Raw genomic sequence first — 26,727 nt, 5'->3', positions numbered from 1 at the left:
CATGATTGATACAGCTTTTGAAACATGATTAATATTTAGAAATTTCTGATCTTCTGAATTCTCGCTCATCATCATCACCAGACATGCAATCCCAATGAAGTTAATACAATTTTAAAAAGATTTCTAAAATCAATGATTTTAAATGTGATTTGGGTCTTAACTTTATATTGCTTGATGATTATCATATTCTTATTAGCTTTTCTTTTTTTAATAACTTTCCTCATAGATTACAGCTGGGGCTTTGTGGGGGTTTATTTAATAAGTTCAAATCAAATTGAATATCATGGGACTGGGGCATCACATGCAAAGTGAAACCCATCTCAGAGTACTACTCCACAAAACTAGCATGCATACATACATACACATACATACATACATACATATATATGATCCATCAATGGCAATCTAATTTATGAAAATCAAAAGATTATAGCATCTCTATATGAAGCATCAACATCAACAAGCACCTTAAACATCTTTCCTAGGGGCTAGGAGCTAGAATATTTATAATGTCTTTAAAAAAATATATAGGACAAAAAAACTCTCCAAAATCATCAGAAAGCCACCCCTCACCCAAATATGAAATGGGTGACATGCACTCTTCAACTTTGACCAAAACTTTGGCATCAATGCGCAGGCTAGAATTGGGGTGTGCATCCGAACCGAAAGAAACTTTTTTCAGTCCTATCCAAAATTCAAAAATCCGAATGAATTTGGACGGTTATTTGCAATGAGCAGTGCCACATAGATCAATTAAAACACGTATATATATAAGAGTATTTGCAAATGTTATGGAAATGGTGACTTTGACGCGCCTATGTGGCACGTGGAATAGTTGTTCATGAACTTTTGATGGGAATAGTTGTTATACACTAAAATAGTTTTTTTAAATTTAAAAAAATTAAAGCATTTTAATAACCAGAGACAATCGCTATCAAGTGGAAGTCTCGAAAGTCCATATCTAATGGAAAAAACTAATAAATAATGGTCATTATTGTTAATATTATTATAATCAATTTATGGAAGTTCTAAAAATGAGGCAAGAGAAAGTGTAGAGAGAGAGAGAGAGAGAGAGAGAGAGAGAGAGAGAGAGAAAAGAAGCATAAAATCTAAGTATATAAAACATTAAAATCTAAACACAATCTGATCCAGCGATGCAATAATTAGTAGGGTGCAAACAGCTTTAAAAGGGCACTGGAGATCTCTGATTTCTCAACAGCTTCTTGGCAGAAAGTTTTTCAGCAGAAGAGAGTTTGGGATTTGCAACCTGTGATTCTCTCTCTCTCTCTCTCTCTCTCTCTCTCTCATAGCAAGAAAAGAGATGGGCAGTGGTTATTTTGGAGAGCCAAACTTGGGAAATGAAAGAGGTGGATCTTCTTCAAGGAAAGGTAAGAAGAATAATTCAGACAAGCCAAAGCAGCCACAGAGAGGTCTTGGAGTTGCTCAATTAGAGAAGATCAGATTACAAGGTCAAATGGGTTGTGCATACCATCCAACCCTTCATGGGCCATATCCCACTAATTTCAACAATGTAATCTTTTAACTTTCTTTCTACGTCTCGCTACTTTGACTGCTGTGGTTCGTTCTGTGATCGAAGTTTGTTGGGTTTTACAATATTCTTATGGAGTTTTTGTGTGTCAATAACCATATAATATGCAGGAGGATATGAGAGCGCAATATTCATCAATACCATCATCGTCTTTTTCTTACTCATCGTCTTCGTCTTCTTCGTCAGCGTCTTATGGTTTCCAATACCCCAACATCATGGTATGTTGGTTAGTTCTAGCTTTTGATCACTCCGGCAGATCATGTTGTCTTACGTTTAATTTACAACTTCAGTTTTGTTTTTAATTTGTTGATGGATGATCATCTTGTGTGCTGTGAGCGGAAAATATTTATATCTTTGACCTGATTCCTCTTTCACCACCTAGTACATGTGCTCGTGGGTTCTGCATTGATGTTTATCATGGATTTTCATCATACATACAGAATCATCACCATCACATCATGCTTTTTGATTGACATATTTTCTGATCAACAAATATTCCAACGAATCTTCTATTTCAATTTGACATAAATTCCTTCTGCATATGGAAAAGTCTATATAAATCTTCCGTTTTGTTGCATTAATGTTTTTTACTTGCTTCTTGTCACAAACCCTAAATATATATTCTCTACCGAGTATAACCATGTTGTCCTACATTATAATCACCACCATCATCATCTGCAAGAATGTAATAATTTTTTTAAAACTATAATAATTTGGGAGAGATTGACTCGAACCCATGTCTAATTTATGGGTTTAAATCGTGCAAGAAGTATTGCAAGGAGAAGGAAATTTATTAGATTTTATAATATTCTGTGTATCCAATGTATTTTGGGGTTTCTAATTAATCTGCTAAATTCTTGTCATTACAGATGGGGCCAGGAGAATATGAAAGAACAAATGTCAGATATGGTGATTCCCATAATCCTACTACTACAGCAAGGTAATCCGACAATTGAATTTTCGTAATTAATACTTAAGCAAATTCAGCCATGACATACTTTCAACTAGATTAATTGAGTTGCTTATTCTTGGAATTTATCTATACGTGAAATCCCTTGCAGATGGGACCCCAGTAATGCCAGTAGTACCTTAGAGGCTCAACATTTTGCACAGCCAAGCATGACTAGACACCTTCTAAATCTACATCTAGAGGTTGTTAATTATCTAGTTTTTTCCATTGAATTCTGCATGAATATTTTAATCAAATCTATGGTACTCGATTGCTCCTATATTATTGATATACCTCTTATAAATGCTCATGATTGGATTATCTTACAGGACGCCCAGGATAAAAACAGCAAGAAACCTAGGAGCAATTCTGTAGGTTCAAGCAGTCAGAATTCTGAATCAAGTGACAATCAGGAAGTAGATTTGGAGCTCAGACTGTCACTTTAATCTATCAGCAATTATTGTTTGCCTCTCAATCGCAAGGGTTGTAAATGCTAATCAAATGGCAAATTGTTCACAAAGTTGGGAAGGCAATGAACTTGTTAATGGAACTACATGATTTGGTACAAGACAATGAAAATTTTCTTCTTGTTCATCAACTGTCACAAAATGAGAATTCCATTATTATTTATATTCTCTCTACTTCTTTATTTTTTGTTCCCTGATGAGCATCTGATCTCTGTATATATCTTGTTTATAGCAGACTGCATATAACTGTAGTAATGTTAAGGATTTCTGACCTTTAACGTACATTTTACTTTTACCAGATTCAATGGTCTGTTTACTTGCTCCTACAGTTCAATAGTAAAAACTTTATTAAAGAAGAACATAAAAGGGGTCAAGACAAGAACAAACGTCGTGACAAGAGGAAACTGATAAATCTTCAAAGTTTCTCATCTATGGTAAAAGCGAGGGGCGGCAGCTTTGGATGGATCCAAATTTGTCATATATGAATGGATTTTAGAGCCTTTATGTGAAATTCTCCTCATATATAAGATAACTTTCGCTATATTATATGAAGATGCAACTAATTAATTGCGTTAGGAAATGGAAAATTTACATATGCTCCATCCCCAACTCGAGCTATATTGGAAAAAGAATAGGTTAATACAAATGTGCAGTTAAGTAGTTCTGCAACTAGAGCTAGTATTAGAAACCCTAACTGTTTCAAAAATATTGAAAATCAGTACTACTCCAATGAACAGATGGGCTAATCTTAGCGAGCGGCAGTATCTTACTTCCACCTACATATAAGTTGCCTAAATGGTCCAAGAGATTTTAATATACATGATATCATGAATTCTTTTAAGCATGATCAACTTAATTAAGATTCTTTGAAACTGAGTTTTCCTTTCTACTTTACATGAATATACATATATCAAGGCCTAGCACAGGCTTTCATAAAAGGCATCCTGCCCGCAGATTTCAATTTGGCAGTACTCTGAGATATATCTTTCTTCTTGATTCCTAATAATTAGTGGTTTGGAACGTCATCGAGTTATATTGGACTACCAAATTTAGGGTCAACCGCTGGTGATTATATGTGTGAATCTTGGACATCATGTGACCAAGATTACAAGTCTAGCTTGTTGCTCAAAAGTGAGTCAACAAAAGATGCTTGACAATTCAAATTATACTTATTCCTTTTACATAGATATATACACATGATAGCGCTAGCCAGGCACCAAAATCGACTGTAGATGCAACAGTAATTTGACCGATGCCTTGCCCTGAAGAAATACCGATCGAACACGTGCATGCATGCCTCGGAATGGTGTGGCTCATAATTAACATTTTTCCCGGAAGCATGTCTAAAGATCAAATCATGTAATATACATATATACGTTACGTTTTATGCAATATTTGGAGCATGCAGACATATATTGATAATAGCATTTATCACATGTTTCTATGACCCAGATCGAAACTGTACTACTGATCTCCTTGTCTCTCTTCTTTAACCAGTGCAAAAATGATATGAAAACATGGCCCCAGTCAAACCCTTTAGGAATTTTCTTTTTAGGGTTTTCTTTTCAAAATTAGTGGCCCCAGAGGGATCAGTGAGAAAGAGTCGAAAATTTCATCAATTAGCTAGTTAGGCCAGCGTATAATATGTTATATATGGTATCTTAATTTCAGGCAAATTAAAGTTCCTAAGCCCTTTAGTTGGTTTTTCAATTGCGTAGGAATGAGGGAAACTGAGTAGTACTACTGATCATATGATCCTAATCAATTTACTGGACCCGGTCTCAACCTCATTTGTCTTTACCATCAGAAGAGTTGGTACGTGGGGGTGTGATCTTGATGTTTTTGCCTGCTTTCCTGCTTTGGTAAACTAATAAAAAATTGCTTAAAGTTTGTTACTTTAGTAGGCTTTAAGCTATGAATGGCTCGACCAAGCAATGTTTGCAAATATTGATGGTAACGCAGCTGTATCCATTAGTGTCAATCAATGAAAAGTTTAGTGCAGTAGACAAAAAATAGCTTATCACCATTATTCCTTGGGAATAAAGTAAAGATTTTTTGGTTATTACCAGCTAGTATTTTTATTCATTTACTCTCTTAGAACCACAGAATACTATTAATATTTCCTTCTCGGTTGCAATGTTTTGATGATTGACAAAACAAATTTAAGTCATTTGCTACAAATTTCATGCATTTACACGCGCATGCGCGCACATGCACAGATCGATCTGAAAATTCTACTAGATATATGGGAAAGCAAGTAAATATGATCGCCTGTGAATATTTTTTTCCTTGGTCAAAAAGCAATAAAATGTCATATTAGTTTTCTTAAACAAGAAGGCATATATAGGATTCTGTACTGTACCATATCTCATGAAGAGCAATTAGGAGCTAGCTGGGGAAAACCAGTCAAAAGCTTTCAGCTGCTTTTAATGGATAGCTAGCGTAATTAATAATGCAATTTCAGCACTAGAAAACAAACTTTAGTCTACGCCAAAATCGTTTGAAACCAAATTGAGAGGACTCGTGGTAGGTGGCGATAAGTACTCCATGCATACATATTTACCAAACAAATCTAGAAGGCCAGGAGAGATGGATCATAATATTAATGTTTCTGGAAGGACAACATGCATGACATAGAAAGGCAAAAGCAAAAACGTGTGTCGAGCAGTAGTACTCCTCCTAAATTAACGTGCTGTGCCCGCGTCCCAACAGCCTGGATGTTTACCGACAAATCTCCATTTCTGCAACCACGAGCTAGCATGCAAATTAAGGTCACAGCATCAGCACATGAGCTATCAAACATGAAACAACAATCTATATTATTAATTCTCCTTTCCTAAAAAATAAAAATCAGGAAATATTTTTCCAAAGCTCCATTTATATGAAAATAAAGCAGCTAATATGTAGCTTAATTTACGCTGCATTTAGTGATTAATGTCTCCTTAATATTTACTCGATCACGTACAACTTGGACATGCAGAAATTATAGGTCTGTTTCATTGCAACCACCAATAAGTAAATATTAATCTATATATGCCACTGAATATTGGAAATTATTGAAACAATTTTGGTTAATGCATGCAGGATTTATATATATATATAGTATGATCACCTCAATATATAAAAGCTGATATCAAATTTAGTACTTTTTTATAAGAATATTTTTATAGTACCTGAGAAATAATCGGGTCACGCATATTGTCTGTGCTAGACACCAGAATTTATTGGTGCAACAGGTTTTCTTTAATTTGCCTATGTAATACTGTAGGTTTCTCATGATCTCTGCCTGTAATTAGCAAATTCCTCTCTGAACGAGGAACAACCGAACACTAAATTTGGGGGGATTTAACCGACAAATTGCAATCTTAAATTCCGAAGGCAAATAGAGATGGAGAGAGAAATAAGGTCAAGCAAAGAAAACAAAAATTAGATGCAGCCCCAGGCCCTGCGGTATTAAAAACCAAGAGGCCGCCATTGAAGACATTTTGATCCTCAATGGAGGCAGCCTCAAATTCAATCCTCTTTATGCTATCTCTCTTGCTTGTTACAGCCCAGTATAACTCGCAATTTCTCCTCCCACAACAGGTGTTTACAGGAGGATTTCATCATTTTAAAGAAAAGGAAAACGAGGAAAAGCATGATGGCATCACAATCCCAAATCCTTTAACTGGAGAATCCGCTCACTTTGGTCTTCCTCGGTTTGATTCTCCGGTGGAAGACCATGCCTACAAGACAGACTACCAAGGTTTGTGGGAACTGGTTTCTAAGGACTCCGGCGCCAACGCCATGCACATAAACCTACTTCCCAACAATAAGATTATAATGTTCGATGCTACTGCATTTCACATGTCAACAATGAAGTTGCCAAACGGACAATGCTTTCCCTATAAGGATGAAAAAACAGGAATGCTGAATCAGGATTGTTGGTGTCATGCAGTGGAATTTGATATTGATACAGCAAAACTAAGACCACTCAAGGTTCATTTCCTGGTTCCACATGTTTCATTTTTACCAAACTTATAATACTTTTTTTTTTTTTTGGGGGGTGCGTTCTTTCGTTTTGGTATGGTCTGAGCTAGGTGATTAAATTAATCGTAAAACTGCAGATTCAGTGGGATCCGTGGTGCTCATCAGGAGGCCTGGCAGCCGATGGGACCTTGGTTAGCACTGGAGGGTGGTTGCAGGGAACAAGAGCTGTGAGATATATGCGCACATGTGATAACTGCGATTGGAAAGAATACCCAACTGCATTGGCAGATGCAAGATGGTAAGTCTATATATGCGTGTGTGTGTGTGTATATATATATAAGCTTTAGGTTAAAAGTATTCAAGAAAATGTAATATTATACATGCTAGAGACACAAAAGAATCTCATTCTACATGTTGATGTAGTACACTATCAATGTGGTACCTCTCATTTCTTTTTCTTTTTCTTTTTTTTTTTCTTTTTTTTTCTTGGTGTGTTTTCCCTCCCCTCTCCCTCTCCCTTCCCCGTGCCAGCGGTTCCCAACCACCTTGGCCACTGAACCGTTAACCGCCCTGGACAACAGACGACTCCTGTCGACCATGCATGCTGTGATAGCCCCAGCCACACCGTGACCACCCCATGCCTCTCCACTCCACGACCCTTGCTGCAATCACCCTAGCCACACTACGACCACCTTGGCCACCAGACGATGTTGCTTGGACCGCTGGTGGCTTCTGTCCTCCCTGAGGTGGTCCCTGACCACCATGGTTAGTGCGGGGAGGAGAAAGAGAGAGGCACAGGGGAGGAGAGGAGTGGAAAGGCACGAGGAGATGGGAAGGGAAAAGGACACGTGCATAAGCATGACACATTATTAATATGTCACATCAGTGTGTGAATCCCTTTATACCTATAGTGTTTTCCTTTTATAAAAGTAAATTTATAACATTTTTACAATATTACCAAAAATAGCGACAATTTGTAGATTTATTATTATTGCTTTTATAAAATTCTCTAGAATCAGTATTTACAGTAGTCGTCGCCTAAACTTTGTTATGCTTGCGTCTTAAGGTATGCGACACAAGCAACGCTAGCCAATGGCGACTTCATTCTGGTTGGAGGCCGGAGGTCTTACAGCTATGAGTACGTTCCACAGGAAGGAGCTTCCAACCAAAAATCCATCAAGTTTCCCTTTCTGGACGAAACCTCTGATTTGGACGAGAATAATCTTTACCCTTTCGTCCACCTCTCCACGGACGGCAACGTCTTCATCTTCGCCAACAATCGCTCTGTTCTCCTAAACCCTAAGACCAATGCCATCATTAAAGAGTTCCCAGTCTTGGAAGGCGGCGCCCGCAACTATCCGTCGTCGGGAATGTCGGCTCTTCTCCCTATAAAACTCGAAGCTAACAATGATGAGGTCATTCCGGTGGAGGTTATTGTTTGTGGCGGCGCCAAGCCCGCTGCCTACGGTTTAGCCCAGAAGGGAACTTTCTTGCCTGCTCTTGAAGACTGTAACAGGCTTGAAATCACAAACCCTGGAGCTACGTGGGAGAAAGAAAACATGCCTTCGGCACGTGTCATGGGCGACATGTTGAATCTCCCCAACGGAGACCTCCTGATCCTCAACGGTGCAAAGAAAGGTACGGCGGCTTGGTACTCCGCTGACGATCCGAATCTTACTCCGGTGCTTTACAGTCCCGATGAGCCGGCAGACCAAAGGTTTAAGGAGCTTGAACCCAGCACGATTCCCCGAATGTACCATTCTGCGTCGGCGGTACTTCCCGATGGCAGAATTCTAGTAGGAGGTAGCAATCCCAATGCAGGGTATAACTTCAAGGCCAAGTACCCCACCGAGATGAGGATAGAGAAGTTCTCGCCGCCTTATTTGGACCCCGCGTTGGCTGAACACCGGCCGGAGCTCTTGGTCCAGGCGTCGGAGAACTCTCTAACGTACGGACAGACCTTCTCGGTGCAATTCAGTGTTAATAAAATGCTTGTGGCGAAGAAAGATATCAAGGTGACCATGTACGCACCGCCATTTACAACGCACGGATACTCAATGAGTCAAAGACTGCTTGAGCTGGCCGAGCTTGATGTGGACAGGACTTTACAGGGCGCCTATAAAATCGACGTCATGGCGCCGCCGACGAGTGCGGTTGCTCCTCCTGGATACTACTTGCTGTACGTGGTTTATCGGGGAGTGCCAAGCCTGGGGATGTGGGTGCAAATCAAGTAATTAAAGCCGTGATTTTCAAGGCTTTTTTCCCTTTATATTAACTTCCTTGTCTCTGTGATCCTAATTCCCGTGAGCCCTCCTCGATGGATATGTCTTCGATCTCAACGTGCATGCATGGTTAGAACATGGTGATCAGAAATGTGGGTCCTTATGAACAAGCATGATCGGTTGGATGTTCTTTTAAGTTTTTGAAAGTGGGAACTGTCAATGTCAATACAACTGGTGAATTTTTTTTAGAAACTTATATACTATTCATTGATTTTTTTATTTTTTTAATGTTTTAGTAATATACAAGCTCTATATATATTGACATGTCAATCAACACGGCCTGTTTGTTTTTAGACTTAGTCGAAATAAACTTCATGTTTTTTTTTTACTAGTTCACGAAATAAGACAATGACGCCGGAAAAAATAATGATTACTTAATTCTTTATTAATAGAGAAATTGGGACATTAATATCAATCTTTAAAAAAAAAAAAAAATTAGGGGTCCCGTTGGTGGATTCCACTTGGAGTTCCCCTCCAATTTTTTTTTTTAGTTTTTTTTTTATATAGTGATTAAAAAATTTTTTTTTAATAATATTGAAAATTTTTTTCTTTTTTTTAAATATTTAAAATTTTTAAAAAAACAGAAAGAAAAAATACACTAACACGCGAGACTCCGTTGCCTAAAAAAGAAAGAATAATTCTACATACAGTCACTTTTGCGTACTCTCTGTGCACTCCACTGATATGATTGACTGGATTAATTTTTTTTTTAATACACAACCAATCATATTACTGGAGTGCACAAAGAAATGCGCAAAAATGACTCTACATAAAATTTTTGAAAAAGAAAAGAATTAGGAGATCTAGGCCGAAGAAGAATAGAAGACATCATGAATAGGCTAGCCTACATGATTACAAAGAAGAATAGAAGCTAGACATGATGAATAGGCTAGCCTAAATTAGATGCTAGTTTTTGTATTTGTGGCTTTCCTCCAGTACCTTAACGAGGTTTTTAATTAAAAAGGGCTTTTGCCTCTTCAAAAAAAAAAAAAAAGGATTAGCCTGCATGTGAACTATATATACATATATATATATATATATATAGTATTAGAAATGATACTCCCACCTAGGGATCCATCCCGAGCTCATGATAATAATAAAAAAATAATAATAATAATTTTTTTACTTAATAATTAAGGAAATATTTTTTAATGAAGTAGTAATTTTATGTCTAAAAAAATATTTAAAGATATTAAAAAAATAAATCAAAATAAATAAATAAATAATAGCATTTGCTCTCCTAGGGAGCCATTCTCGTGCTACACTCTCGGTGGATGTAGCATGGCTCTATACATCTATTCTATTATAATAAGTGGCTATTTAACCGGTACAATAACTTTTCTTATTTTTCTATTAACTTTTTTTATTTTTTCGTTAAATTCATTACTTTCTTGTTTTAGGGATACAATTGTCTTTTTCTATCTCTCTCTTATTCCCGATTCCCTCTCTCCTCTCATCTCAAACATATCTCTTACTCTCCTATGTATGTCTCTCTAACTACCCCTCAAACCCACCCTCTAATATGTTGAGTATAAATGATCAAATCTGGAGGAAAAAAATGCAATAAAGAACAACAAGTATAAAACGAAAAAAAAAAAAAAACACACAAAGAGAAACACTCAAATCTAAACAAGATCTATTCAAATATATCGAGATTAAAAAAAATTATATCAAAACACATTATTTGTATTTATCTTCCAACATTCCAAAAAAATATCAAATCTTATGCGTTCTTTGAGTGTGATAATAGTATTTATTGTGGTGGCAACTATGTTATTTTTATTTTTATATGTTATTCCATCTTGACTTTAATTTTGAACTAATTTTTTTGTTTTCTGTTGTATATAAATATGTAATTATTATGCTTACCGACTTATCATTATTTAAAGATATTTACTAAAATTTACTTTTTTGTCTCTATGCATTAAATTATTCATTAATCAAGTTTTTTTTAAAGTATATTATTTTTAAAAAAAATCTATTTAATCCAAATAGGTTAAATATGTTTTGCACAAGCTCCTGACCTAGTGTGTGTGTATATGTATATAAGTCCAAGCAATGAGAAAGATCAAGTATCTTAAAATTAAACACCACCTTCATCAGTGCAAACTTATACATGAGCAAATCAAGAAGAAGGCCAAAACCTAATTCATCACAATATATAGATGTTGATAACCCTTTCTCTACTCTAAATCCTGGCCTTTAGAACTCTCACAACTTCATCCAAAACCACCCAAGCTATAGGTTCTATACTAGTCATGTCAACTCCTACCATCGTAGCCAACAACTCTAGCATTATTAGATCCTTGTTAGTTGTTCCCTCTGCACCCACCAATTCATCCATCCACACTCGTAGCCGGCATCGGACTTCAGTTCAAGATCATCTTCATCATCGTCATTAAGTGTGACAAACTGCTTAACTCCATAAATACTAATCATTGGCTCTAATACCATAGAGTTAGCTCTCTCATCCATGAAATTGATAGGCTTGAATTCGCTCAAATGGCGGTTGGAGGCTTTGAGTAGAAAGTTGTGATGGTACTTTGTTGGGATTAACTGGTTATCAGCGTTTAATTTGATATATAAAGGTAGAAGCAAACAAAAGAAAATAATGACAATCACACACAAAGAACACCAAGATTTGATCTTATTGTGGAGATTGACTCATTATTAAGTGTCAATGCCATAGTAGCAAAAGAGGAGTCCATGTCTCCCTCAGGCAACCTAATTTCCTCTATCCATAAACTATCAAAATAGATGCCGAGGGTGCAGTTTCAACATGCTTGTAGAGGGCACAATGTAGCAGTTGATGGTCTGGCAAAATTAGCACGTTTTGTAGAGAGTTTAACAGTTTGGTGGGATTATATTCTCGAGCTTATTTCCCAAATTATTTGGCATGATGCCAGTTTGTAACTCTTATGATTGACTCTTATGAAATGAAGATGAGTATGTTGTTATCAAAAAAAAAAAAAAAACACCAAGATTTAAGTGGTTCAATTTAAATTAAGTTTACATCCACAAGAGCTCAATCACAAAATCTCCCTAGTATTTGAATCTCCCAAGGTTCTTAACCAAACTTAAGAAGAAAAAATGATACATAAGTTGATCCTCGTGACATTATTCTTATCGAAATCAAAGAACTTTAGGAACCTTATTCAAGAATATCTAATCAAGGCAGGATTTGATCTCATGTCTTTGTTACACCAATAAACTTCGTGACAGCTCACTTACCTAACTACACTGACCGAAACAAAATTAGAGTTTAAACAGGTGAAGATCGGAACAAGAGGACATTGACTGGTGAACTGGCCACCGTCAACCAGGGGAGGTGGCACCCGTGCTGCCTCACCCAATTTGGATCGGTTAAACAAGACCATGGGCAGTTCGATCTGAAAGTGAGCTGAGCCCAAGCATTCACCCTGGTACAGACACAGAAGGAACCAGAAGCATGTAAGGTCCTAAATCATTGACCAAACTAACCCAAACCCCATCAATTACAAAGGCAGATACTAAAGATTTAGGCTGGTAAGTTTATTGATCTGATCGTATGATTCAAACAACCGAAAGCTCCATTTTGATGGAAAATAAAGCTTGTTAGAGTGAAATACTTTGACATTGCCGTAACACAACCTCATGTCCTCATTTCAGTTAGAGATAATAGAGTGGCATCAGATATTGACCATTTACAAAAAAAAAAAATGAAAAAAAAAATGAAAAAGAAAAAAAAAAAAAAAAAAAAAAAAAAAAAAAAAAGATAGCTCATAACAAACAAAAAGGGTATGATTTCATTTGATCAGTGAGAATCTACAGCATAACATGTATGTTTGTACGTGCAATTACAGACTCGGGTCAAACCACATTCTGTTACTTTGCCTGTCATGATTTCACCTAACTGGGACAAAAAAAAAAATCGTTAAAAGGTATATATCTATGCACGAAACAAAATGGATCTCATATATCTTCATTTCTGATTGTTGCTTTCTGAAGCCTAAGATCAAAAGCGAGGCTAATCCCATCCCATAAAGAGTGCACAGTTGAGGGTAACTTTCTGAAGCAAGCCACACGAACACGCATCGTCAAACCAAATATCTGATGAGTCATTTGTAGAACAACCAGATCGGTCTGTTAAATCCAGTTTTGCTGCCTGATAAGCTGGAAGTTATGTCTTCTACCTTTCTAAATCCAATCTGCAGTTATGTTAAATTTGTTTTTTAAGCAATTATGTTGAATATCAGACATTACTTATAAAAAAAGCCAGAGCAAAATAAGATAGTTACAACATCAAATTATCAGAGGATATAAACAACAAATAAAGCAAGTGCCTATAACCATCTTCCATTTATTGGACTTTGAGCTTCTGTACCAGTGCTAGAATAGATCAACTAACATACCTTATCCAGAAGTATTTCCTGAAAATGTTCTGGACGTAAAATAATATTCTTAAAATTGATTGCCGTTGTCTGCAAAATGAGAAGAAAACAATGTCTTAGACTGTCAGCTGATTTAATTGAGCAACAATTTAAGGTATAAGATTTAATGGGAAACTTAAACAGTTATGGTTATACACCAATTTTGTTTTCAATACAGTAGAACCAAGGTCAAAGTCCAGCAAAAAATATTCTTTTTCTTTAACAGAAGGACATGGCAAAAAGAATCTGTAAATAACCAGAGCCCTCTCCCCGTATTGTGGATAAACAGGCTTGGGTATGCTCATTTTCACTACAACCGGGACTGGTATTGCTTCCAATGTTCAACAGCATCCTAAAGAGACCTAACACTTCATGAGAGGTGCAAGGATCCAGTGATATACAGCTCCCACCACACTTCCTCATCATAAATATTGTATAGGACTTAATGCAAAAGAAGCGTTTGCATCATCCTTTTCTGATTAAACTACTCAGAAAATGATAGTTAATTAGTTGTCATGTACACCGTGTAGAGTAAGCTATCAGCAATTAGCATTAGTGCAAAATAACTGTTACCTCAGAAACTTGACAGTTGCTTACATACGACTTCCAAGGTTGAGGTTCCAATACAAGAATGCCACCCTGCTTAAGAAAAGAACATTTTCTGAATAGATGGTTCAATAGACCTTACATGACAAGGTGGAAGTACCATAAAATCAGAAATACCCTCAGATAAAGCCCCATCAATAATTGAAAGAAATAAAATGAGCATAATAAGACAATATAAATAACAATTACCGGATGAAGCAATCTCCAAATCTTTGAAAATAATGTAATCAATCCTTCATCACCCCAATTAAGATGAATCCATTTTGTCACACTCAAACTGCAATGCAGGGCAAAAGCATTTCACCAAACAAGTAGACATTAAGGTTAAAAAAAAACATGAACAAAAAATGAGAGCTTGTAATAGCACTAAAAAGTTTTACCGTGTTTCCCATCCCCCACCAGCCCACCCCCTTCTTTTTCTTGAATAAAAGACAGCTTGAACTACTAACGAGATAATTATTCCTCTCTTGTGTTCAGTTTTCAGTCTTTAGGATAGGTTTATGGATTAAAATAGGCCCAAAGAGTTTAGAAAAAAAATAATATGAAATAAAAAAATTTTAAAAACAAAAAAAAAAAAAAATGTAGCTACACTCGAAAAACTCAAGAATATGTTTAGCCAAAACAGGAACTTTTCAAAATGTTGCATGGAATATTGAGGCAGATACATCACTGCCAAATGATTGGGAGAGAAGCAAATAGAAGGAAGAGGGGTGTGTAAAAGTAACACAAATCATATTACCAAAAGTTTTTAGTCAGAGCTGCATCAATTTTTTTTCCAGTGACTTTTTCTCTATGTTTCTTCTATATTGAAAATTTTAAGCAGTAAGTTTGTGTGCCATTGAAGCTTTTGTAAGAAATTGCCTGCATGGTATCCCATATGATAAGGATAAAGGTAGGTGGTGTATAGGATCCCACATTACTTGAGAATAAGAAGTTCTTGCTCTTCATAATGTTTGAATGGGGTTCCAATTATATCATTGACTAGTGCTTTTGGAGTATAGGCCATATGATTTGGGCCTTCCATTGAAGCGTTATAAATGCTATCAGAGCCTTCCCAACCAAAACTGTGGGACTTGAACCGTGCCACCTACAACGAATAGACCTAACGAGGACGTTGGGAATTTAAGAAGGTAGATTGTGATACCCCATATAATACGGATAAGGGTAGGTGTATAGAATCTCATATTGCTTGATAAGGAGAAGTTCTTGCTCTTTATAATGTTCCAATAGGACTCCAATTATATCATTGACTAGTCCTTTTGGAACATAGGCCATGTGATTTAGGCCCTCCATTGGGGCGTTACAGCCTAGTCATGAAAGTAAGATTACCACATTGTATTCCTTTTTTTCCATCTACATAATATAGCCGAGAAAAAGCTTACCAAAGGATTGTATCATAGTGCTTTTCTGGTGGACACCGACTCTGAACAAAATTTTCTTTTTGGAAAGAGACTATTTCAAACAGATCTCTTCCCATGGAAGGTGTATCCCTTGAAATTTCTTCTGTCACTTCATTGGGGGATGCTGTAACACTCTGCTCTGAACCATTTGCACTCCCCAAAACCTCCAATTTTGAAGCCTTTGCATTTGTCTTCTGAGTATGTTTCATTTTCACAAATTTTTTGAGATTCCAGCATGCATCCTCTATTCGATCTGTGATGCATTGAGTTTACATTAAACACAATCCGTGATGTCAGTCAATTTCAACACTGAAAACTTTCAGCTTGAGTACACCATTTGTCGCATGCTGGTAAAGCCATGTATGTATATGTGTATGCCAAAGGTTTTTTATAACTCAACAATAAAATGTTAAATGACATCATTAGTTGAATGTTGAACAGTTCATGTAAATTTTTTTGAGCAAATAACGTTAAGATGCACTATCTAAAAATGCTAAAACACAGATAATGCTAAAATGCTTTTATTTTTATAAGTAAATAATGCTAAAAATGCTAAAACGCATTACTAGATATTAAAATGGATCACCGCCTTTTTAATTTCAAACATATAAATTTTTTTTATAAGCAACTTCAAGCATATAAATAATATTTCCTCTTCAATTTTTCCCAACAGGCTGAAAATGTAAAGAAACAGAAGCACAGAACAAAGTAAATCAATTCAATTCATTAAAAGCTTTTGTGCAACAGGAGATTAAGGTATATAGAATCTTACTAGAATCAATGTCAAGTCCAAGAATGCTCCGGCAACAAAACTTTTTAGCTGTATGAAACATATTATAATTAATATCAGTGTAATTAAAGACATGGTAAAACCTGCAATTACACACCTCACATGTGCTGTGCGCAAACAGTACCACAAAAACACACAAAGCAAACCCGCAAACCCCCCTCGAAAAAATATACAAACCAACCATTAAAGGAGTAGGAGTAACTCCACTGATACCATAATCTAGAGTGACAGTTACTCCTGAAATGCAATAAATGTTGTGTTTGTCTGAAGTTTTGCCTTCTTTTTGCTTTGTTTTGTATTTGATTGCCATGTGATGTCTCAATACCCACCAAGACAGAAGCATGGTAAGAAAGAAGCTCAGAAGACATTTAGGGCTTACAAAATATTTTTAAGTTGCAAGAAATATCATTAAGTTACAGGTTGTATTATATGCCTTTAAACTCATCATTTATCAAATGCTAATTTCAGAGTATCGTTAGAGTATGCCAAAGAAGTCAGGACAACACCATTCTCCTAATTTCTATTACTATTTTTTTATTTCCATAACATTAGCAGCGCAGCACCATACTCGTGTCTTTATTAGCACATACATACTTCTCCACTTAGAACCCTTGAAAACCAGTTTGAAAAATGTTATAGATAAACACCGAACTATAACCAAACAATTTAATTCGAGGACAAAAGCAACCAACAAAGAATTGCAGCCAATTAGAATACATGTGTGCAATAATTATAAATAGATTTACCAATTAGAATGGTAATTATCCCACTATTGCAGCCAATATCAAGACAATCCTTGTCTTCAAACCATTCCTTCTTCAAAACCTTTAATCGAGGATCTTCCTCCAAGTCCCTACCTATCTGGAAAATCGCAATAAAGTTTAGCCTTAGAAAATGGGATTGATAATACCGCTCTCAACTATTCCAGAGAAAGGGCAAAAGTTAAACTAATACCCAAAATTCCAAAATGTTGATAAACCAATCGATTCCAAGTATTTCAAACAGGGCCATCATACATCATGCGCACAATATTGACAAATCAAGCCATATGCTCAAAATCTACATTAATATAGCAGCAAAAAGAGGACAATGTTTGAGCTATCAATACGATTGCTCCTAAACTCAAAAGAATTATAGAACTTCATCAGGTTTCCTATGCAAAATGGCAATAATTGCACACCCAAATACTAACACCAGTTGGCCACTCTTGTTATTTATACCAGTCCCTCAAGAACCGAATACAAACATTAACCCCACGTCTGAATAGCGAGAAATTTAAGGGTAAAAAACGAAACAAAAGGTCGATTACCGTTTCATAAGTTTTTAGAGATTCCAGAAACCGAAAGTCTCCCTTTTTAAAAAATAAAAAAGAAAAAATATATCTTCGCAAGTACAGGGAGCAATTATTTATTTATCTATCATGTTGAGAAGGAAAAACGAATAAAGAGGAAGAAAAATACGCGGTATCCGTAGTAGCTTCTGTAATTTCCGAAAGGAAAAACCTCGTTGCGTTTTCTCTTCCTAGGCTGCTTCATTTCCTCTTCTGCAGCTGCTGCTTTCCCTTTGAGCTTCCCCTCCTCCTTCTCTTTCCTCTCCTGCATTTTCCTTACCGTTTTTGTTCTTTGAAAGTACTTGACAACTCAACCAAGCAATCAGAGAGAGAGAGAGGAAACTGCGCTGCCCGCTGGTTTCTTCAAGGGAAGGAGCGGTAGGGTTTAAGCCTTCAATTGTTGTATTGGTGGATTTGTATATGTAGCCAGCAGCTCTCTTTTTTATTTCTTATTTTCTCTAATTTCCACTCTCCTATTTTGTTATTTCTTATTGGTTGAGTTATTTAATAACCAAATTACTTAAAATATATTAGTTTTGCTACAAAGAAGTTTGGTGTGAAACACATCAAAAACCCATTATAATTTTAAAAAATTAAAAAGACTAATCATTTTTTAATATAGTTATTAAATGGGATTTTGCTACACAACCTCCCAACATCCTAACACCCTACCTTTTTTTTAATTTTTATTATTTTATTTTTATTAAATATTTAATATATAAATAATAAATAAAATAATTAAATTAATTTAAAAAGAATAAATTCAAAAAAAAATATTAAAAAAATATTAAAAATTTGAAAAATGGTGGGATGTTGGGAGGTTGTGTAGATTTTTTCTAATGTGTAATGCTTCCACATTAACAGTGTGTGTTGGGTGTGTTAAAAAAAATGTGTATTAAATAAATCTTCTCAAAATATATATATATAATTAGAGATAATAAACGTAAAATTAATATAAAAAAAAAAACTGTTAAAAATATATATGTATTTTTTGAATTTTTTTTCATGAAGAAAATGAGAATGAATTAAACAAAAAAAACAAAAATAAAGTATGATTTTAGTTGTGTGATGGTATATTTTCTTCTTTGAAGTATGGTAATTAGTGTTTAAATTTACAATGACACAGATAATCTTAATTTCTTATTGTTTTTAACAGAAAAAAAAAATTGATTTAAATTTGTTGTATTGTATAAATTGTATTTAGAGGAAGGAAATTGGATTCTGCATCGCAATTATTTCATTTTAAATTGCACCTTAAACTATTAAAATTGATAATTAAAATCATGATCTACCCAACTTTGATAACATAAATATCGATTAAGATTCGACAATTAAATTCAATGTAAAATAGATTGGGTCTACAACCACCTCTGAAAGCTCCCGCTGGGGGCTCTGGCTATTTGTTTGTGTTTTTTCTTTCTTTCTTTTTTGGCTTTTTTTTTTTTTTTACATTTACTTTTTTAACACTTTTTAATATTTTTTTTTAAATACAATATTACTAAAAAATACTTACTTTATCATTAAGTAAATAATAATAATAATAATAAAAGAGTCTCAAGTCTCAACTGTAACTCTCAGCGGGAAGAGTAGCGAATTGCTTGAAAAATAATTCTTTCACTTTTCCAGAAAACAAAACAAAACATAACAAAGCAAAACAAAGAACTTGGTCACATTGTTTGTTTGGATTTTAATGCTCCAATAAAACCTGACTACTTAGCGAATGCGACTTTATGTGAACCCTGAGGGCAGTGCAGAGAGAGTTGTGCAGTTCTCAGCTTCATAAAAACCACAAATGGTGGAACATCTTCACTAAAAACTTTTGTCGAGACTGAATACATTTCAAGTATCGAATAAAACTTCCTTGGTGAAAGTACTACAAAACCGACTGAAATGGTAGCCAAATCAAACCTCATGTACTTTGCAAGGAAACTTTTTTCATTTGAAATTAATGTAGAAAAATAATTAAACAGGTAAACTCTCGTCTCAAACTACAAAGCTATGAACTGATAAGATCCCTGTTACAATCATCATCATGGAAATTATTGTAATCTTATCTACAAAATGCGATTTGATACATTCTCTCACCACTTCAACGAGTCGTTCTGACCAGAGATTCCGATTTCATTATCACAAGCTTGGTATGATACGTTACTAAAACTCACTCCAACTCCTTTAGAAAGTCGACATTATCTACAAAAACCTGCAAAATAAACTAAATGAATCATAAAAGTACGATCACTGAAAAATAAAAACAACAGGAGCTGCACATACCAGATAAATCCCAAGTACCAAATTAATCAAGAAAAAGAGTATACATTTCAAAAATCTACTCTGCAATTATGGGTACGTGTCATTGTGGTTTGCATTGTTCATGACCTGGAGCAAGTTTTTTAACTTTTCTATTGTCACCAAATACATGCTTGAAGGGATATTTCTAAAATAACCTTAAAAGAAGTCAATATTCAATTCTTCACTAAAATCAGCCCTTAGGCTTCTCTCGAAATTATACCTCACCCCAAAGGCTAAAGGTTTAAATTCTCCTGCTTGTGGTTCAGTATTGAGTCTTACAAAGCATACATAAGAAAGGTTATAGAATAATTCAGAGCTTCATATTCTTTCTACGAATAGACATGTCAGATCCAGTGGATACCAATTTCATCATAGACAACTAATAATTGAACAGGAATAATAAGCAAATGTTAAAAAATATAGAAATAAGAAAGGAAAACAACAATTGACACTAGCCAAACAACTAAATACTGGTACCACAAAGCACTGAAACTAGCATGTGAAGTAACATACTTTTAAGTAGATACTTTAAAGTACTTATACCCATTTTTACATATTTTGTTCTGCACTGTTCTTGACAGTTCTATCAGAGGTAAGACATGCAGTGAACGCAGCAAAAAGCCAATTGAATTATATATAGGAAAATGCTTTTTGCAAGCACGGGGGGAGTTGCCGTGCAGTCAATGCCAACATGGCATGAATGAAACGGTTTCGTTTCAATTCAAATTTGCGTTTGCATTTTACACTTCAATTTCTTTCTTTCTTCCCTTGCATTTTACACTTCGATTTCTTTCATTCTTCCCTCTCCCGTCTTCGCGCTCGTGACTCACTCCATTAACTCGTTCAACCCGGACCACTTCGCACTCAAATCGTATCTACTCAACCAACAAGAAATCTAGGGCGAACTCTTCCAGGTACCATAGCACCTCCCGATGACCCGGAAACTCACTTGGGTCCCCACCCCGTTTTTCCAGAAATGGGTAATCCAAGAAACCCATGAGCCAGCTTCGAGCTCGCACCAGTACTACTATTGTCGGATTTGCCACCGACACCACCACCTAATTGCTCATTATCCTGTCCACTTTTGGCGTACGTTAGCGACGACGGGGCAGACAGGCAGTCCTCCTCCGAGCACGAAGCTCCTGCTACAAGGCTATTAAGGTTGGCGCCTGGCTCAGAGTCGAAGAGGCAGGCCACATTCTCGTAGTGTATGTCTTTGTCTTCAACGAGGCTTTCTGACTGTAAAGGGAACAGGTTCAGTTGGTGTTGGTGTTGGTGATCATCCCAGTGGTTGCGGGCCATTGGGTGTTGGTGTCGGAAACTCCCTTGGGTCCCCACCCTGTTTTTCTAGAAATGGGTAATCCAATAAACCCATGAGCCACCTAGGAAGGTTGACCCAGAGCGAGCTGTAAATACTGCTATGCGGGATGGGTCAAGACCCAATGGGTCGGTTTCTACACGTGGGTCATAGACCCAGGTGCCACTAAGCCTACTGCTTTTCTCGAAGACCAACAACCCGGTGGCCTTCTCTTTTAAGCTCGCGAGCGGCGAGTAAGCCGGCCATGCCAACTCCAATCACTGCCACTTTTGCAATATACAAGAAGAGAAAACGTCACATTTTTCTTCCCTTGTTAATAACGAAGACCCACAAGAGAGCATAAAGAAGAAGAACTCTCGCGTTTCTTTTATTTTTGTTTTTTTTTTTAATTTATAAAAATTCAGCATATTTTATTGGACGACTCCCTGGCGACTGCAACTCCCGACTGTCCCTAGTAGGATTGTTATATATATCTAAAACATTGTTTAAAAACAAAGTCGTTGGACAAAAGCATAACAACATAATTTCATTAAAAGCCATACCGTCTTCCAACCATCAGGATCCAAGCATGCAGTAATCTTAGTGCTGATACCCGGTAATGGTCCAGGTTCCCGTGTAATCTTTCCCCCTACGAGTTTAACAGCTTCTGCAGTTCTATAAACATCATCTGTGCCTATTGCAATCTGTGACGATATAAGAAATCAGTCTCCAAGGTCCCACAAAATAAACATGGTACTGCAATATTAATTTATCTTCTCTTTCCACAACCAATAACAAGCATAACATTAATCAATATTATAAACACCACAGCAAAACCATTTTCCACCAGCAAGAGGGAGCAGCAGAGACAAAGATTTGCTTTTACCTGAGCATAAGCGTTCCCCTTTTCATATTCGGTGACTCCATAGTTGTATGTCAATTCCAGAACAGCATTTTTATCTTCGGGCCCATAACCCAACATTGCGATTGTATACTAAATAGAAAATCACAAGATTAGGTTAGTCAAGCAGCACTGCATACAAAAACCAACTTCCAAACAAGGCTTTGCAACTCCAAGTGCAAACATTAAATTAAAGGGCCAAGACCAGGAAAGTGTGCCTGCAGAAAGTAGAGAAATGATTGGATAATCCCATAATATGGGCACGTGGTATTCTCATCCTATCACAGAATGTCCTATTAAAAATCAGTTCATATGTAAGAAAGTTTAATGATATGGAATTTAATGTTAGGTTAGGAGTACCATATCATCGATATTATGGAATACCTAAATTTTTTTTATAGCTTTTTTTTCTCTAATAATTAACACTAAACCATGGCTTAAATACACATCAACACAGCTGATCATAATAAGCACATTTTGATAGTCTAAAGATAAGTGGTAAAGGCGTTGGGCTTGGGGGTATACTCCCTCTAGGGGCTATCGAACTGGGAGATTTTCCTCTTGAATTACCCGATATGCACTTAGAGGAAACTCTTTGCCGAGGGCCTTGCACCCCCGGGATTAATCGGGACACTATTCCGGACACCCGGTGCCAATCAAAAAAAAAAAAAAAAGATAAGAGCACCTTACCTAAACAGATCTTACTACATCTATATATATAAACGCTGGTTTAGCAAGAATGCGAAAGAAAATCACTTCGAATTGTTGATTTATCACCAAATATGGCTTAGAACTAGTAGTTCATTATCTAATGGATTTTTCATTTCGAATACTCCATCTGAGAGCTATCTTTATCAAATCTGTTCCTATCTTAGGGAACACTATTGGATCAAATGACAAAGACACTGTTAAAAAAAAGATGGCTTTTCCCAGATAAAACAAAAATTGAATTCATGTAACAGGATGAAGGTTTCCCATTCCTTAGCCGGAAAGATATGTGGCCATGAAATAAGGATTAAGCAGAACAGAATCAACTGGGTGGTAGAGTCGTGGGAACACCTCTTTCTTCCAGATATCCCAAAGTATCATTCATAGTTATTAAATATGCAATCTCTTTGGACAGCACTAAATCCGGCAATGAATGACAGCTAGCTTTGAAAGCAGGTACATGTAACTATTTGTATGTCCAGATGTGTCAAATCATATAACTGTGTTGACATTAAAACACAAGTTTTGGTGTCCTTGCTACATAGGTTAATTAGGAAAGTAGGATGCCCAGCAATGAGCTCCTTCTTTCTTTGGCAAACTCTTTCTTATTTTACACTGCTAGAAAACATGTCTTTTAGGTTCTCCATAAAGATTATGGTTAATATACTTGTTCTTCTCTCCTCCTTCTTGTATCCTTCTTTGGGTGTAAAGAGCATCAGGTTGGAGACATAAAAAAACTCCCCAACCAATATAGTCAGATTCTGATTTTAACAATCTATATGTTAATAAATAGACCAATAAACAAAGATATAGGTCGATCCATTGATCTAGTCAAAGATGCCAGAATACCTTATACTCTGGATTATCACGTGTGCGAAGAAGTTCCATGCCAAAGGCCTACATTATAAAAGGAGATATGGATCAAGAACTACGTATATGACTTGACATAGAAAAGCCAAAAGCAGAGAGCAAAACATAGCAAATGAGACTGCAAATTGCCCAATCTCATGCAGAAAAACTCACCTTCTCATAAAAATTTATCGAACGATCAAGATCACCTACACGAAGCATTACTTGACACAAGGGCTCAGGAGTAGGTCCTCTCTCCAAAAGTTCAAATTTGTACCCATCAAAGTCCTCAATAAATGCAATCACTGTACTGCCACCTTTGACAGGACCAGGTTCTCGGGTTACTTTTCCACCCTTAGCCTTTATGAGTTCCACAGTCTTGGCAACCTAAGTAGAGACGACAAAGATAAAACTTCAGTATAGGTCTTTAAGAAACAAGATCTAGAGGATGGTCTAGCATAGGTGATCAAAGCAAGATAGTAAGGAGCTCACAAACAACAGGGTAGAAAGAATATTCAAAAGCAACTATACCATATGATTAAACAAAGAAGATATGAAATTTGTTCATGAATGGGAACTTACATCTTCAACAGCAATGCCAAAGTGGCCAAATCCAGCTCCAATATCATACTTGTCAACTCCATAATCTGGAAAATGTGTCAGTAAATCAATTATAATTGACTTCATCAAAGGACAAAGTAAAGTGCTTATGTCACTAGTTTAGTATTTTATAGAAGGTTCATGAGTTTTTTTTTTTTTTTTTTTTTAAGGAAAGATCAACAAGTGCTAGCTAGACAGCCTACTGTAAGTGAGTTCGATAACAAAGTGAGAATCTTCAGGCCCATATCCAAGAAAGGCATTTGTGTATCTCTCCTCTGGAATGTCCCGTTTCCGCAGCAGTTTCATCCCCAGGCACTCTGTGTAGAATCTGCAATCACCATTCACCAGCCACTTTTACTTGATCCTAAGTTGTCCCTCATTATATTTATTTAAACGACTAGATCATATATAAGATGAACAGAGCATTTCACATTATACTGAAAAAGACATACTTTATGGTTTTGTCCAGGTCTCCAACCCGGTAAACAACATGGAGCATCCTTCGCTTGTCTTTCTTAACCCACTCTAGGACATTTTCTTGGGTAGCAGCAGTACTTGCTTGGGCAGCATTTCCAGCTGTGGCCATCCCCATGCCATTACCCTCTCCTCTCAACAGCTTAGCAGCTTTCAGACCAAAGAACTGTGACTGTGGAACAGCTGGATAACACTCAAAATCATTAACTTAGATAAATTTCTGAAACTGTCTAAAAACATCAATACACTAGAGTGAAAAAAAAAATTAGAAAAGTACCACACCCACAAAGAGATTTCACATAAGTAAACAAACAAACTGACTTGGCTTCATGTAAAACATTATATTTTCTTTACAATAAAAATAACTTTATAATATGACATACCACGTCAATTTATGAGTTTATTTTTATAGAATTTCTTTGTGGCTAAAGTATTTTTCAAAAATTTATTGTGAATAAGAAAGCTCATAAAATGTAAAGGATATACAAATGCTTCAACCACCCTAAAGAGTACAAATGTGGGTGCATTTAATAAAAACCATCAAGAGTAAAAATGTGGGTGCATTTAATAAAAACCATCAGAATCCCCAATATCTACAAGCGACACAACTGACAACCACCTTTTCCGAACCAGCACCACTCGTAAGAAAGACTTGGCATAGGGGCGGTGCATACACACACACACACGCATCTAGGTGTGTGTCTATAGATATGTTATATGTTTTTATGCAAATTTTCCGTTTATTTACAATGGGATGAATCAAGCTACATAATAAAATCAGCAGGCATAGTATCTAAAATCCCTCTACCTTCTACTTCGATATATGTGACCCTAAGAAACCACGAAATTACAAACTGGGAGGCCCCCAGTCCAATTGCAAGCAGTCAATAGAAATGCACTACGAAAAGCAGAGAAATTTTTCAGGGCTCAAAACAAAGCAAAAAAAAAAACAAAAAAGGAGCAGAGCGGGATTTTACCGCTACCAAGATGCAAGAGAGCGAGACGGCGAGAGGGGTTGTGGTAAGAGAGAGAAGAGCAGCGCAGGAGAGGCAGTCTAAGCGAGGAGAGAGAAGGGCGAATCGTAGAAGCCATGGGAATTATCCTCACCATCTCAGTCACTCCGTCGGAGTCTTGATGGGCGGGGAAAGGAATTGGGTGTGGGAAGAGAATGATAGAATAAACAGAGAAAAAGGATGTTGTACGCGTACTACTGATTTCCTCTGCAAAGTTTCCTCCTTTTAGGTACGACCACGGAAGGAAGGAAGGAAGGAAGCGAGTGTGGGTCAAGACTCAAAGAAGTGGGAGTGAAGTGGAGTGAGAAGGGAGGGTTTTTTTGATTCGATCGCCGTACCGATGGACGTGGTTCACGAGATTCTTCCACGCTAGCCTCTTTGTCTTGCCTTGTTTACCCTTCTCCTCTCCTTGCCTTCCCTCGGCGTCGGCTTGCTTTTCTTATCCACAGAACGCAGGCCTTTCAAATTTTCAATCTAATCTCTCTCTCTCTCTCTCTCCCGAATTTTCTAGTGTTTTTTCTTTACATCTATCATGAAATTAAAGAATGGTTAGTCTTAATTAAATCATTTAAATGTGATTATATCAATAGTTGTTTTTTTGGCATTTTCTTTTACCAAATAATTAGGGAGGAGTCATATCAAAAGATTAAAAAAATAAAAAAACTCAACTGTTTATTTCCAAAGAATTCTTAAAATTACAAGCAGGCTATAAAATATGATCCTATTTTACTAGCTAAGAATGTTTGGTATTAACATTTGGGTCAGTGTTGTGGTACTATTTTTATTCACAAAAGCCCATTTCACATGGGCCACCTCCCTCCCTATCCGAGAGCCCATCAGGCCCA

The 26,727-nt window shown here is 36.3% G+C and overlaps 4 protein-coding genes across 4 annotated transcripts; 2 read left to right on the top strand and 2 right to left on the bottom strand.

Annotated features, from left to right (window-relative positions):
* Window positions 1-1,080: 1,080 nt before the first annotated feature.
* LOC122305725 (protein SPEAR1-like) lies at window positions 1,081-3,225 on the top strand. Its single transcript, XM_043118290.1, has 5 exons — window positions 1,081-1,531; window positions 1,660-1,767; window positions 2,419-2,489; window positions 2,611-2,701; window positions 2,828-3,225. Exons 1-5 carry the CDS (start codon window positions 1,322-1,324, stop codon window positions 2,942-2,944), a joined length of 597 nt encoding a protein of 198 aa, XP_042974224.1. The 5' UTR covers window positions 1,081-1,321; the 3' UTR covers window positions 2,945-3,225.
* A 3,145-nt stretch (window positions 3,226-6,370) lies between these two features.
* On the top strand, window positions 6,371-9,486 carry LOC122305724 (aldehyde oxidase GLOX1-like). Its single transcript, XM_043118289.1, has 3 exons — window positions 6,371-6,943; window positions 7,072-7,232; window positions 8,001-9,486. Exons 1-3 carry the CDS (start codon window positions 6,461-6,463, stop codon window positions 9,166-9,168), a joined length of 1,812 nt encoding a protein of 603 aa, XP_042974223.1. The 5' UTR covers window positions 6,371-6,460; the 3' UTR covers window positions 9,169-9,486.
* A 3,492-nt stretch (window positions 9,487-12,978) lies between these two features.
* Window positions 12,979-18,163, bottom strand: LOC122304800 (probable RNA methyltransferase At5g51130). Its single transcript, XM_043117064.1, has 8 exons — window positions 17,882-18,163; window positions 17,168-17,282; window positions 16,404-16,451; window positions 15,614-15,884; window positions 14,421-14,508; window positions 14,199-14,264; window positions 13,608-13,676; window positions 12,979-13,403 (listed from the first exon to the last, which is right to left on the bottom strand). Exons 1-8 carry the CDS (start codon window positions 18,020-18,022, stop codon window positions 13,314-13,316), a joined length of 888 nt encoding a protein of 295 aa, XP_042972998.1. The 5' UTR covers window positions 18,023-18,163; the 3' UTR covers window positions 12,979-13,313.
* Window positions 18,164-19,665: 1,502 nt separating this feature from the next.
* LOC122304799 (probable lactoylglutathione lyase, chloroplastic) lies at window positions 19,666-26,373 on the bottom strand. Its single transcript, XM_043117063.1, has 9 exons — window positions 25,847-26,373; window positions 24,848-25,052; window positions 24,599-24,723; window positions 24,378-24,442; window positions 23,970-24,182; window positions 23,796-23,843; window positions 22,224-22,331; window positions 21,901-22,041; window positions 19,666-19,951 (listed from the first exon to the last, which is right to left on the bottom strand). Exons 1-9 carry the CDS (start codon window positions 25,977-25,979, stop codon window positions 19,910-19,912), a joined length of 1,080 nt encoding a protein of 359 aa, XP_042972997.1. The 5' UTR covers window positions 25,980-26,373; the 3' UTR covers window positions 19,666-19,909.
* Window positions 26,374-26,727: the final 354 nt, after the last annotated feature.

The sequence above is a fragment of the Carya illinoinensis genome, chromosome 3, assembly GCF_018687715.1.
Source record: "Carya illinoinensis cultivar Pawnee chromosome 3, C.illinoinensisPawnee_v1, whole genome shotgun sequence".
Lineage (NCBI taxonomy): Eukaryota > Viridiplantae > Streptophyta > Magnoliopsida > Fagales > Juglandaceae > Carya > Carya illinoinensis.
The sequence above is the reverse complement of the archived record's forward strand: the minus strand, read 5'-3'. Positions and strand labels throughout refer to the sequence as shown.